We start from the raw sequence: 19179 nt of genomic DNA, 5'->3' as shown, positions 1-19179 counted from the left end.
TCATTATGCACGAGTCAAGCTCTGGTGGTGAGAACTTGCTCGTCAGCGAACTTGAGCTAAGTTCATAAAGTCACGGTTCCTCAAGCAGCCACTGTGGTGTAGACAGAAACACACATCCTCCTACAAATATCATTACATCTGTGGTTGTGTTGTGTAAACACTGTTAGCGACAGTTTGACCACGGGCGCCTCTGGAGACGTTTCAGATTTCCGCTCCGCAGACGGCCTGGAAGTGATTCTGTTATGTGACCAGCAGACACTGGTGCTGCAGCCGCAGGCTCCAGTAGCTGCACTGGGAGAGCGTCTGTGTAATGAGTAACTTCAGGGTTTCACATGACAGGCACAGAGAAAAAGGAGAACATCCGCCCCCCCGGTGATAATGTCAGAGCACATATGTTTTATTACACAGCCAATTTGTTTGTAATATCAGCGGAGAGCCTGACGCACCTTGAGTTTCTGCTTTCCAGAGCAATCCATCATTTCCTGAGGGAAAGCAAACAACACAGTGATGTATTGTGGATGTGATGATGGTACATGGACACACCCTGTGCACTCAGATCCCACTGCAGGCTGTTCCCACCCGTCCAACACAAGAGGGTGTCCTTGTTCAAGTGTTCATATCGTCCACCAGACACTGGGATTTGGCCCCAGTTCCCCCACAATGAATAGAAGGATGGTTCATTCTATTCTACCACACCTCAAGGATGTGTTAAATTAACACATATTATATTATATTATATTATACTGCTTTACATTGCATAATGCAATTTAACACTGTTCACTGTTTTGCATTTTGCATTTCACTTTTTACGTCACTTTTTATATCTTTTATATATTTTTATATAGATATGTTTATGTCTAAATAAATGTTACTTTGTATTAATATTAGAAAAAGTGAGTAAATAATACGTAAATAGTGAGTAAATATATATTGTTTTCATCATTATTGTTTTTCTTATGTGTGTTGTATTTATTGTGTTTTAATGTTTCTATGTTCATTGTATGCACCAATAACCAGAGCAAACTCCAGGTAGGTGGAAACCTACTTGGCAATAAATACCTTCTGATTCTGATTCTGATTCTGATTCTAATTCTGATCAAAAAGGTGATCTGATGGCCCCCAGGCTAACAAGGGCCCTTAATTCTATGATCAGTTATGTAAGACACTGCAGTATCATCATGGTCAGAAAGCTCAAAACTTCTTTGTTATTTAGTTGTTTGCACCACTGTGCATTAAAAACATGCTCACATTCACTGACCTTTATCTGCAGGTTTTTATGCATTACATAAATGTACATGTGTACAGGTGTTCCTAATGAAATGCTCAGTCAATGCAATGCTATGACATGAGTTTGTTTGTGTGTGATTGTATCCAATAAAACAATCACACTCAATCTTATCCCGTCATGTGTAATTTGATTTTTGTGTGTTTGTCATTGAAAATGCAATTTTTTGACACTTATTTGGGAATACACTTCAAGATGTCAAAAACAAAGTTTATAAAGTTTTTCTAAATTGCCAAATTCAATAACAAATTGTTTCTCCACTTCGTAAAATAGCTTTTACGAAGCTTTTTATTAACATTTATATTGTGTTACCTAATAATCTGAGGGTATAAGAGTGGACCCTCCAAGTAAAAACAATCAGAAATCCTGTGATGAAATATATTCACACTCACTCTCACATCCAAGAAAACCACTCGAGTGAAGGGTTGAAAAAGTGTTTCCTCTGCTCTGAATCAACAGGAACATTCTGAACATCCCTTATGAATTATTCAGGTTCTCTGTGAACTGGTCTCTTCAAGGTTCATTAACATCAGAGCCGAGCAGCAGCAACATCCTTCAGACAATGAAGGATGTTGCTGCTTTTCACTTGTTCAGGAAGTTTTCACATCTTTTCCTGTCATAAAAGTATAAGAATACAAATGCTGTGATGTTCTTGTCAGGTATTTGTGAGACCCGAGTTCCAAAATGAATATTTAAACATTTTAGAAAGCATTTAAAATAATACATAAATACGTATTAAATACTGTCTCTGCCTGAGTTAATTGTTATTTAACATTTATTTATGTTTGGAAGTTAGAAAATTATCTGACCGATGCTCGAACTTACTATCAACTTAATCCTGCCACCTCCATGTTAGTTAATGGGACATGGACCGAACCAAAGAATACATTTTACGTCTCCAAAGACAGTTTGTCATTTCAAATAGTTTTCAACACAGTGTTGTACCTTCAACTGTTTATGTTTCTGATAAGTTTTGTTCTAATCGGTTATTTGAAGCTTTGAAAAACGAGGTAAGAGCTCATGATCCACAGCTGGGACTGACTCGGGATTCGACCTCAAGAAGTGGAGAAGGGTCGTCCATCTTTTTAGGATCTTTGATTTACAATAAACAAACAGAATAAAGCAAACAATAAAAAACAATATTCTAAAAATCACAGGACACAGTTCAATGTAGTGAGATAAAAAGTACTCAAGCTGTTCTTCAGTCTCTTAACTCATTTCACATAACACCCATAAGAGGGTTGTGTGGTCCATAGAGCAGCGGATGACACACTCATTGACCTGTGCTGTGTTTCCTTGAGGGGGGGGGGGAACTGTCTCACCAGCACAGAGAACACTTCATCTCAGAGGATCAGCACAGAGCCGCGATACCAGATACTCATGATAAACCCACATCAACCCGTCTTATCCATATGATTCAACACCTGAAACTGAAGAGGAGTGCAAGCATCAGGTGTCTATTCACAAACACTGTTTAGGTCTGAGTCTGTGCACAAGGTGGATAGAAGTGTACGTTACCATAGCAACAACACAAAGGTTAAACTGACCTTCAACAAATTCAATATAACCTCACAACTTTATTTTGTTGAATGCATCAAGTAAATGTTACAGCATGGTTTGCAGCGGCCTTGGTTCAGAAAATAAAGAAGCTCAAATATTTTGGTTACGGTTGCTGCCATCTTGTGCTGGTGACGTCATTTGGAAAAATGTGTTGAATAACCTTTTGCAATTAGCGTAATGTAGAAATCATGTGGAGGTCTCGACCAATCAGGAGTCAGTTTCAGGTGCAAATCCTGACGTTTGTTTTTATGGCATCAAAAAAACAGTTAAAAGCCAAAGGAATCAGAAACCTGGACACAGAACTACTTAAAATGACAGACAAACTTTATATCTAATGTGTGCTTTTACTTTATAGTGTCCCATCTGCTAACATGGAGCAGGTTTATCACCGACACTGCACCTGCATCAGAATCAGAATCAGAAGGTATTTATTGCCAAGTAGGTTAACACCTACCTGGAATTTGCTCTGGTTATTTGTGCATACAATGAACATAGAAACATAAAAGCACAATAAATACAACACACATAAGAAAAACTATAAAAAACAATATATGATTACTCACTATTTAATTCTTATTTACTTACTTTTCCTAATATTTATACAAAGTAACATTTATTTATACATACAAGTATCTATATAAAAAGATATAAAAGATAAAAGATATAAAAAGTGAAATAAAAAGTGAAATGCAAAATGCAAAACAGTGGAACAGTGTCAATTTGCAATATGCAATGTAATGCAGTATGATATAATGAGTACGACTACGCCACTAGCGGCCATGAAGCGATACAAATGTGTCGTAATCGACTGCTTGCACACACACAACCTGCAGCCTGTGCAGTCCTTCTCCTCTAGAACCATAAACACAATCCAGATCCGACACACTGAAGAGGGTTCGACATGTTTCCCCCCCCGGCAGCAGCAGGACCTGAGTCTGAGTCGAGATCCACCGAGAGGCAGTCGTTCCTCATCCTCCAAACTTAACTGTGTTACTCCTGCTCTGGTGTTAAAGTCTCAGATCTGTGGAACGAGTGAGGTCATAAAATACTCAGGGTTACTGGTGTAAATGGTGAATGTGTATTTGTACTTTTATTTGACATAACTGTAGTTTCACATGTTCTTATCTTGTTCTGAATCCACTCCTTCTCCTCCTCACACTTGTCAACAACATGCTTTGCACCTTGAAGTGAGTCTGTGTTTGCTCTGGTGTTCCATTAGACTCTAGCACCACCTAGTGTCTGACATGAGACCTGTTCCACCCTGAGTCCCTGGGAGCTGACTCAGTGTTTCTCAGAACTCAAACGATTACTTGGCTAATTTTCAACCTTCTGTTTATGTACCAGTCAGAGATTATCATGATGATGTAACACGTGGGCTGTTATTGACTCAACAGAAACCTGTGGTCAGAGGCACCGACGTTTATTCTCTTAGAGGCAAGTTGTATTTTGTATTCTTCAGCTTTGAACTGCAGCCAATTCTTTCCTTTGTTTGCTCTTATTCCAGAGTAAAGTCCGGTACTTGTGCTTCTTCATTAAAGGTTTGATATATTTCACAGTTTAGACGACAGATCGATCTGTGTGTAACTCTAACCTGCGGGGGGGAACACCCACGCTTTACTTTTCCCCCTTTGCCCTGAAGCTGTGGTTCTGTGTGTTTTCATTATCAGCAGCAACTCTGCCCTGTTAATGAGAAACAGAGAAACGCTGATTATTTCATTGATTCACTGATTTCACCCCCAAACAAATCATAGAGTCATGTAATACATTTAAAATAACACACTTACATCATTTTAAATGTAATAGAAATGTTTACCCACCAACATTTAGAGAAACTCCAACACGTTTTTAAAGGGAATAAGTTTGTCTAAGATTGCGTAGATATAACATTTAACTTTATAAAATGCATTAAAGTAACATTTGTATTTCATGGATTGTCATGGATTTCATGCTACGTTTGGACGTGCGCTGGACGCCAAACGTCCTCCTGACCCGCCCAGACTTTCTCCTGCCGACCTCCTAGTACAGTGCCTTGCATAAGTATTCACCCCCTTGGACTTTTTCCCATTTTGTACTGTTACTAACTGGAATTCAAATAGACTTAAACAGACTTTTTACCATTTGATCAACACAATATGCATAGTACTTTGAAGGTGCAAAAAAGTCTGTTGGGTGCATAAGTATTCACCCCCCTGAGTCAATACTTGGTAGAACCTCCTTTCGCTGCAATTACAGCTGCAAGTCTTTTGGGATATGTCTCTACCAGCTTTGCACATCTAGAGATGGAAATTCTTCTTGTCAAAAAAGCTGAAGCTCAGTCAGATTGGATGGAGACCGTCTGTGAACAGCAATTTTCAAGTCTTGACATAGATTCTCAATTGGATTTAGGTCTGGGCTTTGACTGGGCCATTGTAAGACATGAACATGCTTTGATCTAAACCATTCCATTGCTGCTCTGGCTGTATGTTTATGTTCATTGTCCTGCTGGAAGATAAACCTCCGCCCCGGTCTCAAGTCTTTTGCAGACTGCATCAGATTTTCTTCAAGGATTGCCCTGTATTTAGCTCCATGCATATTTTCCTCAATTCTGACCAGTTACCTTGTACCTGCTGAAGAGAAGCATCCCCACAGCATGACACTACCACCACCATGTTTCACTGTTGGGATGGTCTGCTTGGGGTAATGGGCAGTGTTGGGTTTCCGCCACACATAGCGTTTTGCATTGAGGCCAAAAAGTTTAATTTTGGTCTCATCTGACCAGAGCACCTTCTTCCACATGTTTGCCGTGTCTCCCACATGGCTTCTGGCAAACTCCAAATGGGATTTCTCATGGTTCCCTTTCAACAACGGCTTTCTTCTTGCCACTCCTCCATAAAGGCCAGGTTTGTAGAGTACACGACTAATAGTTGTCCTGTGGACAGATTCTCCCACATTAGCTGTGGATCTTTGCAGCTCCTCCAGAGTTACCATGAGCCTCTTGGTTGCTCATCTGATTAATCTTCTCCTTGTCCGGCTTGTCAGTTTGGGTGGACGGCCTTGTCTTGGTAGGTTTTCGGTTGTGCAACATTCTTTCCATTTTCTAATGATGGATTTTATGGTTCTCCGTGAGATGTTCAAAGCTTGGGATATTTTTTTAAAACCTAACCTTGCTTCATACTTCTCAACAACTTTATCCCTGACCTGTTTGGTGAGCTCCTTGGTCTTCATGATGCTGTTTGTTCAGTAATGATCTCCAACAAACTCTGAGGCCTTCACAGAACAGGTGTATTTATACCGAGATTAAATTGCAGACATGTGGACCCTATGTACTAATTTTGTGACTCGCAAATGTGACTTGTGAAGGCAATTGGTCGCACCAGATCTTTGTTCGGGGTTTCACAGTAAAGGGGGTGAATACATATGCACTCAACACTTCTCAGATTTTTATTTGTGAATAATTTTGAAATCCATGTGATATTTCTCCCCACTTCCAAATGTTGGACTATTTTGTGTTGGTCCATTACATAAAATCACAATGAAATAAATTATAATCTGTGGTTATGCCATGACAAAATGTAGAAAAGTCCAAGGGGGGTGAATACTTATGCACTGCACTGTACAAGGGAGGTAGAGTTAATTCATCACTTCCTGTCCCTGTCTGAAGAATGTGTTGCTGTTGTGAACGTGTCTGTGCAGAAAACCTCCTGCCGTGTTGTGCACTTATGAAAGGAAAAATGAAAGGAAAATCCGATTCTCTGGATTTTCCCTGCAGGTCTGAAGAAACAGCTGGAGTAGAACCTGTCCTCCCATCTGTCCGTCAGTTTGAGGCCCTGCATTCAGATCCGTATCTACCACAGCGCTCGTGTCCAAACAGTTCTTATGTAAGTGTACCTGACAGAGGTTGCAAAACAGCAGCTGCACAAGAAATATCAACTTTCTGCAGTTCAGCCGTTTCCATGGATTGTGTATCTGGTTAAGACAAAGGTCAGCAAGTTTCACCGCTCGTTAAAAAAAAACCTAACATCGGTGCAGATGTTGATCGGTGAAGACCTCAGATTCAGGTTAAAGTTCAGGAATGTGCAGAAGAAGAAAAATCCCTCAGTTTGTGAGCTCCTCTTATATCTGTGTTATTTCACAGGCCGTTTGCAGATGTTTGTGCATTGAGACGCGTTAAATATACAAACACACGCAAAACAGACTCTTGATGTTTCTTATTACCTCCGGTTAGATGATGTTTTTAACCACCGTCCATTTGTGTGTTGGTTGGTTGGTTTGTTTTTGAGTAAGATTACACAAAAACAAGCAAGAGTCAGGAAAGAACCGATTAAAGTATGGTGCAGTTTCACTTTCCCTTACATTACTAGATTGGTCATTTTTCAACAATTTCATTAATTTCACAGATACTCATTTGTGGAATCTTGATGAAGAGAATCAAGCATAATGAAATAAATAATATCTTTGATCGTGTGTGTAACTTAATTTGCAGATCTGAATCAAATCTGGATCAAGTGAATTTAAATGTGTTTTCATAAGGATTTTTACATTTGGACCATTTCAAACTTCAGCTTGAAACCCTCAGAAATGCAGGAGTCAGTAGAAAGTCTGGGGTCACGATCTTTGGCCGTCTCTCTGCTTCACTGTGATGCAATCACGGCTGTTGCAGCGGTCACCTCATGTTGCTTAGAGACAAAAGTATGTTTCAATAGACTAAAAATACCCATTTTGATTATTTTACATTATTCCTAAACGTTCAGACCAGTTGATCCTGGCGAAGCTGCAGGATCGAGACCTCGAGTCTTAGATTTTGACTCAAATCGGGGGCAAAGAGTGTGTTCGAGTGGTTTCGGGCCTTTTTCCACTCGACTCACACACAGATGACAGATCACAGACAGTTTGACTTCGGGGCTGATTCCCCCCCGACTGATAAGATCCATTGTGCAAGTCCATACAGTAGCTGAGTGGTCGGCAGATACAGATCAACAGATGCAGCATTCTTCGAAGGGGCCGTGTGCTTTTGGGGGGGTTGGGGGGGGGGGGGTCAATGGTCATATTTACCTGAGGTGACATGAGGGTAGTGATAGTGTGTGTGCGTGTGCGTGGGTGTGTGTGTGTGTGTGTGAGAGAGAGAGAGAGAGGGATGGGGGGGTTGCTTACAGCAGCAGGATATAAGAGGCGTCCCTGTCCCTCTCTGCTCATCTCTCCTCCCTGTGTGTGTCTGTGTGCATCCGGACTCAACTCAGGCCTTTACCATGAACCACTGTGTTCTGCTGCTGCTGGCGTTGGGCGTCGCCCACGTCCTGGGCGCTCCGGTGGAGCAGGTCGGCCCCGAGCCGGCGTCCTGCGACGACGCCTTCGTGAAGAGCTCCGCAAAAGAGGCTCTCAAGAAGATCAACGGGGACCGGAAGGAGGGCTACGTCTTCGCCCTGCACCACCTGTCCAACGCACACCTGGAGAAACATGTGAGTCCCTGACCACACACACACTTGTGTAATAATCTTAAATTCTTGTGTAACCAGTAGAAGGTTGATTAGGGAGGATCCACTTCTCCAGAGACGTGTCTGAGGATTTGTTTAGATACTTTTATTATATTAAAGGTGAAGAAAAGTTATCAAAATAAGACCCAGATTTACTTCATCATTAGTTCCTCCTCTCTTACTGGACACACAGGATTATAAAGGAGATTTCCAGATTAAAATCTTAATATCAATAATAGTAATTTTGAAAGCCACGATGGTATCTTTTCTAGTGAGTTTTATTATAATATTGTAATAGCAGTTCATCTCTTTGCTCATGCAAATCTCAGTTTTGCATTAAAATTACAGCAACAAATAGGTCAAACTGAAATAAAACATTCTTCCCCGAGGCTGAGAAAGCAAAATACAAATAAAGAAACTTCAGGGAAGCATCGTTCATAAGAAATGATTTGAAGTTGGGTAATTAAATGAGATGTTTGGTTCAGGAAATCAAAATTAATCATCTGTTTATTGACTTACGTAAACTTTGAGCTTTGGACACGATTTAGACGAAGGAAGAATTTCAGAATCAGAATCAGAATTCTTTTATTTGCCAGGTATGTTTGCACATACAGGAAATTGCCTTGGTGTCATTGGTGCACTGAACATAAAACAACAATATAAAAAACTACAAAATATAAGAAATAGAATAAAATAAAATAGAATAAAGTATTAAATATATAAATTTGAACATTCTCCAAGAAATAGAGACGATTGCAACAGCAGATTTCAAAGGGTTAATGATGTGTCATCTGAGTAAACAACTGATACGTGTGTGTGTGTGTGTGTGTGTGTGTGTGTGTGTGTGTGTGTGTGTGTGTGTGTGTCCCAGGGAGAAAATGGCGTCGTCTTCTACCTGACCATGGACGTGGTGGAGACCAACTGCAGCGTTCTGGACCGGGACACCCAGAAGCCCTGTGAAGCTCGTTCCGTGGACAACACACCGGTGAGAAAACAGCATGAACCAGGTTCTGCATCCACAGTCGTGTGTGTTCAGCACATTAACACGTTTGTCTCTGCAGGTGTACGGACAGTGCAAAGCTGCCATCTTCATCAGCAGGGTGAACAGAGTGCTGCGTCTCTACAAGTACGACTGTTCTCTCAGACCAGGTAAGAGAAGAAGAGCAACGAGTCAAACAACTAACAGGAACTTTGAATTCTCTCTTAAAGTAGATTTCTCTTGTCTCTGTGCTCAGTTCCTGCAGCCAGGGTGACTGAAATCTGTCCCGACTGCCCGAATCTAATGGACAAGGACGACGCTGAGATCCAGAAAGTCGTGTCTGCCGCTCTGGAGAAGTTCAACAAGGAGAGCGACCTGACCAAGCAGTTCGCTTTGCTCCAGGTCACCCGCGCTTCTCTTTCGGTAAGATTTACAAAACACCAAGAGGTCACGTTAACTGGCTGCATCCTCCCATTTCACATGCAGAGAATAGAAGGTGACTGTGGAGGACAACACTTAACCTTCGCTAAAGAAAATCCTCCTGATTGTGATTGTTGTTGTAAGGACGACACGTATGACTCCGGTCTAACTAGTTTTTTATTCGTCCGGCTTCTGACCAAAGTATTTAAATTGTGATATTGTTGTGTGTATTCCTTTTTAAAACGTTTCTAGATGGGCATGGCCAAATTCTACAATGTGGAGTTCACCATCCAGGAGACGACCTGCAACAGGGACGTGCCTCTGGCTGATAAGTGCCCCATGATGGACTGCGAGTTCACTGTGAGTCCTCACACGTTGTTTGTTGTCTGTGTTTTTTTATTTGTCCCAGAGTCTCATCTGGGTCAAATTGATTATTTCAAATTCCAGGATTTGTTTTGAAAGGTTAAAAAAGAGACATCGGGGAAGCCATCAAACATCCGGCCTCTGGGTCTGCTTAGGTTAAATTCTGTTGCTTTGACAAATTTGATTAAATAGCTATATTTATTTATTACAATTTACTTTTCTGGTTTTAATTTTGTAATCAACTCAACTGTCAATCATGACATTCAGCCTTGTTTGGCTAACTTATCGTAAAACATGAACAAACATCAGTGTGATAAGAACTAGAGCCAATATTTATCCAACGTGCACTTTGAATTTTTGGAGTTTGGTCCCATCTGCTAACATGGAGAAAGCAAGGTTTATGACTAAAGACAATACTGCAGCCAGCCACCAGGGGAGCCGTCATGTCGTCCATCTTTATAAACAGTAATAAACCAGCAGATTATCTCAGTTTTCTGCTCGTAGCTCTGGACCCGTGTGTGTTTTTATTTCAATAAATAAGTGTGAAAGAGCAGATAACTTTATGGATCATTTATAATTGATTATATTCTTGTGTATCTTATTTGGTTTCTCTGGTTCCCTCCTCAGCACAAGGGCTTCTGTAAGGGAGGACTGGTCACCCCCCCCACTGGGGTCACTGAGACCACTGTGGAGTGTGACATCTACGAGCCGGAGGTAAGACTCTTATTTTGCAAGTCACCCGGAAATAAAAGGAAATCTATGATACAATAATAATGAAAGCAAACGTATAAGAATTCATTCATAGCAATGAAATGAAATATTAGTATTAGACCCATGAACATTTTTTCAAGAAGGTTGAAGCTTCCTCCAGATTGCTGCCTGTGTTTCCAACACGGTCTGAAGAACCAGAAAGATTCATCTGCTGATGTGTGAAAAACAAATTGTGCAACTATGATGAGTAAAGGACAAACGGGCAACAGCAGCAGATACGGACGATATTTGTTCTGCTGCTGATTACTGAGTCAACTCTGGACTGGAGAAAAGTAAAGAACTTTCAAAGTGGAGCAACAGATTTTTAAAATGATGGAAATGAAATTCAGGAACTCCACCTCAAAGGTTCCTGTACTTTTGGAACGGAGAAACAAGGGGTGTAAAAAAAAACATATCCTTAATGTAGACCCTGGTCCAGACCGAGTTCCTCCAATGGTTCCTCGTTGCTGGAGAAAGTTTACAAAAGAAACGACTAAAGTTCACATCAAAAATATGATCCAGGCTAAAATTGGAATCCTCAAAGCATTGAAAGATGAATTAACATTATGTCTTTATGGTTTAAAACCAATATTTAAACCTAAACACAAGTTGAGTCCAAATTATCCTAGTTATGTGTCGTGCGTCATTCATTTCCCTTTGTGTGTTTTGCAGGTTGCTGACAGAGAGAAGAAGCTCCACCTCCTCGGCGGAGAGACTGACCACACCCACGAAGACAAACATGCACATAATCCCGTCCATGACCACGCCCACGGCGCCGACCACGAGCACTCACACGACCACGAGCATGACCACACCAAGAGCCACTCTCAGCAACACCAAGACCACAACCACACCCACGACGGCGAGCACCACCACACCCACGACCACGAGGCAGGCAGCGCCCACAGGCACGCCCACGACCACTCCCACGACCACGGGCACGGCCACGACCACGTGCACACCCATCACGCCAAGGCGCACAACCACACCGGTGACGCACCACACCAGCACCACGGCTACGAGCACGCCGGCGCCGAGCACACCCACGAGCACGACCACGAAATCGCTCTGGACCACGAGCACAAGCACGCTCACCTGCACGAGCACGAACACCACCACCATCACCACGAGCACGAGCACGAGCACGCCCACCACGACCACCCAGAGGGCAAGGTGAAGATGCTGCCCTCCATCGAGCGGCCCGTGACCCTGCCTTTCTTCCCAGACGCCCCTGAGGCCGGGGTCACTCTGCCCGCCAAGCCCGACCCCCAGATCCCCGGGGCCATGGAGCCCACCATCCACCCGTTCCCCACCGCCTTCTCCGCCCAGTGCCCCGCCCCCACGGGAGAGCTCTCGCTGGTGGACAAACTCTTCACGGAGGACCCCCTGTTCAAGCGACCCTCATAAGGAACTGAAGAAGAACTCAAGAAGAACTCAAGAAGAACTCAAGAAGAACTCAAGAAGAACTCAAACGCACAAACTGTAGTGAAGCAACGACAGGAAACGTCTCGAGTCGTTTGTCTCTCTTCACTTCCACCATCTAATAAAACAAAAGAAAACATTGTATGAACAACGTCAACCGGGTTTATATTCACATTTTTTCCATTGGTTGTCATAGGTATTAAAAAATAAACAACTGTGTTTGTTGAAAAAATAATAAACGATAACACAAATACTCATCTGCTGTTTTCTGTGTTGATCCACAACAAGGAAATCCATTGTGTGTTGATGAAATTCACTGAACGCACACTCGACACAACCAATTATCTGTGTTTCCTCTCACTGCTGCTAGTGAACACCATGAGATAAACTTTAATGAAAAACTAATGAGTAAAACAAGATAAAAATGCATCAAAATATCTCTTTAAAACAGCCTGAAAGTCATATTTACACATATTCAGAGCATATTGTTGCACTTCTGAAGTTTCACACAATCGTCTTTATCTCTGACTTGTCCTGTGTGTGTTTGTGCAGAAAGAGGTAGATAAAACTCCATGAGAATATACATAGAAGAAGATTATATTATTTTGCACAGACCTCAACATTATATTCGTAATATTAAACCTATGATGGAGTATTAGGGTCATATTGAATAACAAAATACTGAGAATTCAAAAATAAAATCATAACAAATGGAGAATAAAGTGGTTGTAGCAGAAGAATACATTTGTAAGATTATATGTTTGGTTTTCTGAATCTGGCTGCGAATGTTTGGTATGTTTTGGCTTCACTTTTGTACAGTGTAGCGACGGGAGATACTTTGCCGGTCTTAACTTTAAGTCTATGATTTACTTAAAGTTAAAACCAGAAAAGTCATAACAAAAGTTTGTCTTTAGATGTATTCTTTGATCGCAATTTAATCTCTGAGAACTTACATAAATACCTACAAATTCATTCTGAAGGTATTTTATGAGCCCCTGTTAATGGACAAGTATAACAATGGAGTAAATAAATAATAAGTATCTTAATTGTGTCTTGTTTCTCTTCAGCTGGTTAGTCTATATCTTAGCTGTACCATTTTAAATAGAATGAGTTTATTAATAACATTGTATTTTTATAGCACCTTTCAAAACACATTTACAAAGTGCTAAAGATTGTTTCCTGAGCTGCAAAAACACAACATGATTATTTAAGGTCATTGACAAAGGTGAAACCAAGATCTTTACAATTCTTTCCACTCTTCTGAAACCAGGTAATTCAACATATTGACCGTGTCACGGCCAATAGACGTGGCCTCTGTCTTGCCATCCAGCATCTTGTATGCTAAATACAGTGAGTGAGGCTCCTGATTGGATCAGTCCTCACTACTGAGGACTTATAACTGATTTGATGAGCTTTCATTCCTTTCATCTCCCCTGTTCCCCAGTGTACTATGACCCTGCAGCGAACCGGAGCCAGCCATTGGCCTAGAGACCAGCAGATAGAGGTTGTTTGCTCATCCTCCAGGAGAGAGGAGAAAGTCCAACGTCAGCCTCTCGAGTTCAAACCTGTCTGGACAAAAAAAAAAAAAAACGCTGTCTTGCAAAGAAAGATTTAAAGGACAGGGCATGACTTAGTCTAAATGTTAAACTGCCAGGGTAGGAGTTAGCAGTTCAGCTGTGGTGGATTGTGTCTATCAGGCCCTGTTGGTGGATGTGTGTGAGGCTGGATGTGAGAGGATGAGTGTGTTCCTGCTGATCCTATGTGTGGCTCTGCTGCAGCAGGAAGGTGGAGCCCGGCCGGAGCCTCCAGGCTGCAGCAGCCCCGAGGCCGTGCGAGTGGCAGAAGAAACTCTGGAGCAGATCAACCAGGACGGGACACACGGATACGTCCTGTCATTCAACAGACTGTACGACGTCTCTCACAGCACGGACACGGTGAGAGCAGAAACCTGGAAACACACGTGTGGAAGCAAAACACTGAGAGGCTTCCACACCGGCTTTTAATCCGGAGAAATGCTCCAGCTACAGAGCGGCTGGAGCAACAGCCTGTTTGCATTTTGTCTATTTGAACGTGATAAGAATCATAAGTGTTTGTGTGTGTCTGTTTATGTGTCTGGCAGAACGATGGGTCCCTCTACAGACTGACCGTGGACGTCTTGGAGACCAAATGCCACATCACCAGCAGGAAGCCATGGAAACAGTGTGAAGTCAGAGATGTTTCTGACGTTCCAGTAAGTACCACAAGGCGGAAAATATATCTGTTCACTCTTCAGCACATTGGCTGATGTGTCCCAATTCAGGGGCTGCATCCTTCAGGAGTCTAGACTGATTACATCACAGTAGTGTGACTAGGCTGTCCCACTTCGGAAGACATGTGTCCTTCCATTCCGAAGAGGGATCCTTCTCAAGATAAGTATAAGACCTGAGAATTCATTGTTGAAAATAACCAGCTAACAATGTGGGTTGGTTAGTTGCAGTCCTTAAGTTGTGTGTTGTGTTAACGCTTGACAATGTCATGCTTGCGAAACAAAACATAGCTGTTTTTTATGCTAGGGTTCACATCCGGTTCACCAGCTACCTCTGCCTCCTGTAATAACGTGAATTGATTGGCTGGTGTCTCAGTTGTTGCATGAAAAGTCAGGTTCTGCTCAGCTTCTGATGCACACAGCTTGAGCAACGCAAAGCAAATCACAATGCAGAGGAATCACGATGAATGATACTTGAGATGAGGGGATCTATACCCATGTGTTTGTGTCCTTCAGGTTTACGGAGAGTGTGAGGTCTCCGCCTCCTTTGACACTCAAGTCAAACTTCAGAGCTACTCCTGTGTTCTTCGTGAAGGTAACTCACATTTTATTCTCTTTAAATACATCTTTCAGTCAACATGTTTCAGCTACGTTCCATTGACCTCGACTCTTTTTGCTCCGGGTGTTTAGTCTCCGCTCTTTCGGTGATGAACACGTGTCCAGACTGTCCCACCGCTAACGACATGAGCGATCCCATCGTTATGGAAACGGCCAAACTCTCGCTGCAGAGGTTCAACAAGGAGAGTGGTCTGGGGAACGTCTTTGCTCTGGGGAACATCACAAAAGCCAGTTTCCAGGTTGAGAAGAGAAACAACACACATGAATGATTACGGGATGTGACACACATTGTCCAGGTTGCAATATAAGAAGGAAGCATGAATTAGAAAGTAAGAAATAGAGGAGATTCATATTCTGGGATTGTGACTTCCACGAAGCATTAAAGAATTATTATATAACTCTTCATGTGTTTAGTAGCTCTAAATATATACTTTACGTACATTATGTGTTTGTGTGCTTTGCCAGTGGGTGGTTGCTCCGTCGTACTTCGTGGAGTTCACCATCGTGGAGACGGTGTGTTCAAAGAAGACTGAGGCCAGTGAGCTGAGCAGCTGTTTGCCTATGGACTGCCAGTTTGCTGTGAGTCACACACACACACACACACACACACACACACACACACACACACACACACAGATTAAGAGTATTTCTATACATGTCTTATTCTCGTGTAAATTTGCATTATAACGTTAAGCTTTCATGGCCTCGGACCTTCTTGTTGTGTCCCGTTTCCTTCCTCTCAGCACCGAGGTTTCTGTTCCGGTTCACACATGAGCAGTGAGGACGAGGACGAGTTTGACTTCCAGCCACTCGTTCGAAAAAGAATCAACTCGAGGAACGCAGTGGAAGTAAAGTGTGAGATCTACGAACCTCAGGTCTGTGCCTCGTCTGCAGTGATGCTCCACATGTCTGATCATTAGGATTTCAATAGCAAACTAATTCTTCAAATGCATAAACTATTTACAGCATCTCTGAAGTGACAGTTTTGTTTCATATTTGCTTTAAAAGAATATTTTGTGTTTTTGAAATATTGGGGAAATAATAAAAAATCTTGTATTTTGAATGCAGTGTGCAAATGACACATTACACAAGGCTGCTGAGACTCTCTCATTGACCTGTACACAACAACAAAGGTTGTACAACAAAAAAGGCAAAATCTTAGAGATTTAAAAGGCAAAACACTGAGTCTCCTGATGAGTGGAGACAACAGGAGTGGAATAATAATATGGTGAAATAAAAACAGTCAAACAACAACAAGATTTTGAATCATATGACCAGTGATATGAACATGTTTAGGCTCAACTATTAACACTTGCTGGTTGTCATTGTGGTTTATTTCAAGTGTAGAATATTTGAAGAAGCTTATCCAGGATATTTGAGCCACGTGTCTTTATTTACAGGCAAAAAAAACAAACAAATTCTTCGGCTACAAGACGATTTACTGTGTGTTCAGCTCCTTGTTTTCTGGTGTTATGGTTCACGTGTGGTTCAGTCTCTTCACTCTTATCAACATGTTTACTGAGGCTGAACCAGCTCCTCTCACTCGGCTTTTCTCTCTCCTCCTCTGCAGGCCGCTGCTGTGGAGGAGCAGCTCCATGCACGAGCTGACAGTAAACACACCGGGCTCCAGCTTCACAACCACACACACCTGCACCCCCACGAGCACGAGCACGCCGTCACACCCGGCCCTGACGCCACTGTCTCCAAACCACGGGGCTCCCTGGGGACTGTGGTGATGAAACCTGCTGCTCCCAGATCTGCCCCGGCTGCCAGCTCCTGCCCCGGCCCCCGAAGCCACGATCTGGACATATTCAGGGTCAAACTCTGACCGCCTGCGTCTACTTCCTGCATGTTGTTGTATAGATGAGACACGAGATTGTAAAATGAAAGAAAATGTTGAGTTTTACCAACGATAATCCTTGTTAATAATCAGATTACATTAACTGTTTGATTAAAGCATTTATAAAGCTGGAAGTCGGGTTATTCTTTCCTCTTCACGTGGGAACTATTCAGTCGTGTCAGTTTGGTCTTTCTGTGGAAACATGTATAAAGAAAATTCACTAGTTTTCATGTTTCTACTTCATCCTCAAACTGAAGTATTTTGCCCCCTGGTGGCTGGCTGTAGTATAGGTCATAAACCCTGCCTCCTCTTTGTTAGTAGATGGGACATGGACCAAACAAAACAGAAACTCGTACAAGGATGGTTTCTGTCATTTCAGGTATATTCTTATCACACCAATCTTCATGTCTCTGATAAATCTGATGATACAAAAACTGTATTAAAACTCATTATGGACAGCTGAGACTGACTCGTGATTGGTCGATCACGTGTATCAGCTGAGCTTTGATACCATGACTCCACACCACAATCACTCCTGCACATAGTCTGACTCCAAATGACGAAAAATGCCAAGACACACCTGGATAGAGACATGTCGTCCATCTTTAAATGTGTCTGTTCAGCCGTTTTCCAAAAAGAACTGCAGAGGAACTCCAGAGAAACTCCAGAGTGTCTGAAAACAACTATATTAGATATAGTTCACACAAGAAAACAATATTTGTGCATCAGAAACAGCTGCATCCGTGTTGAAGTGTCTCCAATCAATCACGTCCTTTCTTCTCCTTGGATCGCTCTCTGTTACGAAGCTGAAGAACCACTCAGTTTCTTCCTTGGCAGCCCGAGGAGACTCTTTCACAAACGAGTAAATGAAATTGTTTTTCGGGCAGCTTTCCTCCAGAGACTGCGGTCAGATTGTTCGTCATTCTCCCTCCGTCCAGCGAGCACGTCGTGAAACAAGCGCCACAAATCACAGCTCCGGTGTTGTGGGCCTCTCGACTCACGCTAACCAACACGCTGCCGTAAACCCATCGAGAGGCAGGAGGTGTAATGAATTGTCAGTCTGATATAATGGCCCAGAGGAAGTTACAGGTGCAGACACAAACACACACACACTCATGGATTGAGACACACACACAATAGCTCCAGCACAGCGAACACTCAAACCTGTTGCTGAGTTGATTCACAACAGGACAAACCATACGATTTCAAAGAGCTTATTAAAGTATTTTTATTGCCTTGACCTTTAAAATAACTTTTAGTTGTGTTGTAATTTCTTTTTAACTTTTCACTGAACAAAATACACACTGTGATCCCATCAAATCTCATGGTATCTGTTCTGTCAGTTTTGTATATTCCCACGAACAAACAAACAATGAATGCATCATATTCTAAATAAATAAACACACAAATAAGAAATAAGAAATAAGAAAAATAGAGACAATCTGAGAGGTTGAATGAGAAGCATTCTGTAATTCATGATTGGTCCACATGATGTCACTCTAGCTTTAATTTTCACTCCCCGGAGCTCATTCAAATTCCCGAGTTTTAAATTAATCTTCTGAAATGTCTAAATAATAATACGCTGGGAACCCGTGAGATGCAATAATTAAAAAACTAATTATAAATAGTTTAACGAAAACAGAAACAAGACAATGATGCAGCATGTTTACTTAATTCTAAGTAAAGGAATTATAATGAAAACAAAAATAACAATATAATAATAACAATCCATTTCACCTACACATACATTTTTTGAGTTACACAAAACATTGTATTTCAATTTTCAATATTCTATCTAGACATACTGAATACTTCAAGCTTTTAAAATCTGTAAACATCTAAGCACTCACTTTAATTACATTTGCAAGGGAAAGGTTTTAAATCAACACCGAGACAGTTTAACTGCAGAGCTCAATCATCACTTCATTAAAGCTACAACAACTATTGTGTAGATTACATTCACACTAATCTACCTCTGCCAGATTCTTTGTTAAGTTAATGTTCCATGTTATCACACAGTTTTATAAGATGTGATGTTAGATGTAATATGATATGATATTAAATGTGAAGCCCATTGTTTTCATAATTTGTTCCACTGCTTTGTTCTTCTTCCCTTCAGCTCTCTGAGGAGAACTGCATCTAGTTCTCGTGCACTGTGTCCCACATTCTGTGAGAATCCCCATTATTAATTAAGAGGCCCTCAAGATGTGAACGACTTTGTGTGTGTGTGTGTGTGCGCAGACAGTC

General features: G+C 41.7%; 2 protein-coding genes across 2 annotated transcripts; both read left to right on the top strand.

Moving 5' to 3' along the window:
- Positions 1–8003: 8003 nt before the first annotated feature.
- Positions 8004–12482, top strand: fetub (fetuin B). The gene is made up of 7 exons (XM_061077876.1): positions 8004–8280; positions 9167–9280; positions 9357–9444; positions 9531–9697; positions 9947–10054; positions 10685–10771; positions 11480–12482. The coding sequence occupies exons 1-7, from the start codon at positions 8071–8073 to the stop codon at positions 12212–12214; spliced, it is 1509 nt and encodes a 502-aa protein (XP_060933859.1). The 5' UTR covers positions 8004–8070; the 3' UTR covers positions 12215–12482.
- Positions 12483–13737: 1255 nt separating this feature from the next.
- si:ch211-284e20.8 (uncharacterized protein LOC563738 homolog) lies at positions 13738–17066 on the top strand. The gene is made up of 7 exons (XM_061077875.1): positions 13738–14163; positions 14349–14459; positions 14991–15069; positions 15165–15331; positions 15558–15671; positions 15836–15967; positions 16663–17066. Exons 1-7 carry the CDS (start codon positions 13966–13968, stop codon positions 16918–16920), a joined length of 1059 nt encoding a protein of 352 aa, XP_060933858.1. The 5' UTR covers positions 13738–13965; the 3' UTR covers positions 16921–17066.
- The last annotated feature ends 2113 nt before the right edge of the window (positions 17067–19179 follow it).

This window comes from Limanda limanda, chromosome 9 (assembly GCF_963576545.1).
Source record: "Limanda limanda chromosome 9, fLimLim1.1, whole genome shotgun sequence".
NCBI lineage: Eukaryota > Metazoa > Chordata > Actinopteri > Pleuronectiformes > Pleuronectidae > Limanda > Limanda limanda.
Note: the sequence above shows the minus strand (reverse complement) of the source record. Positions and strands in the feature narration are given on the sequence as shown.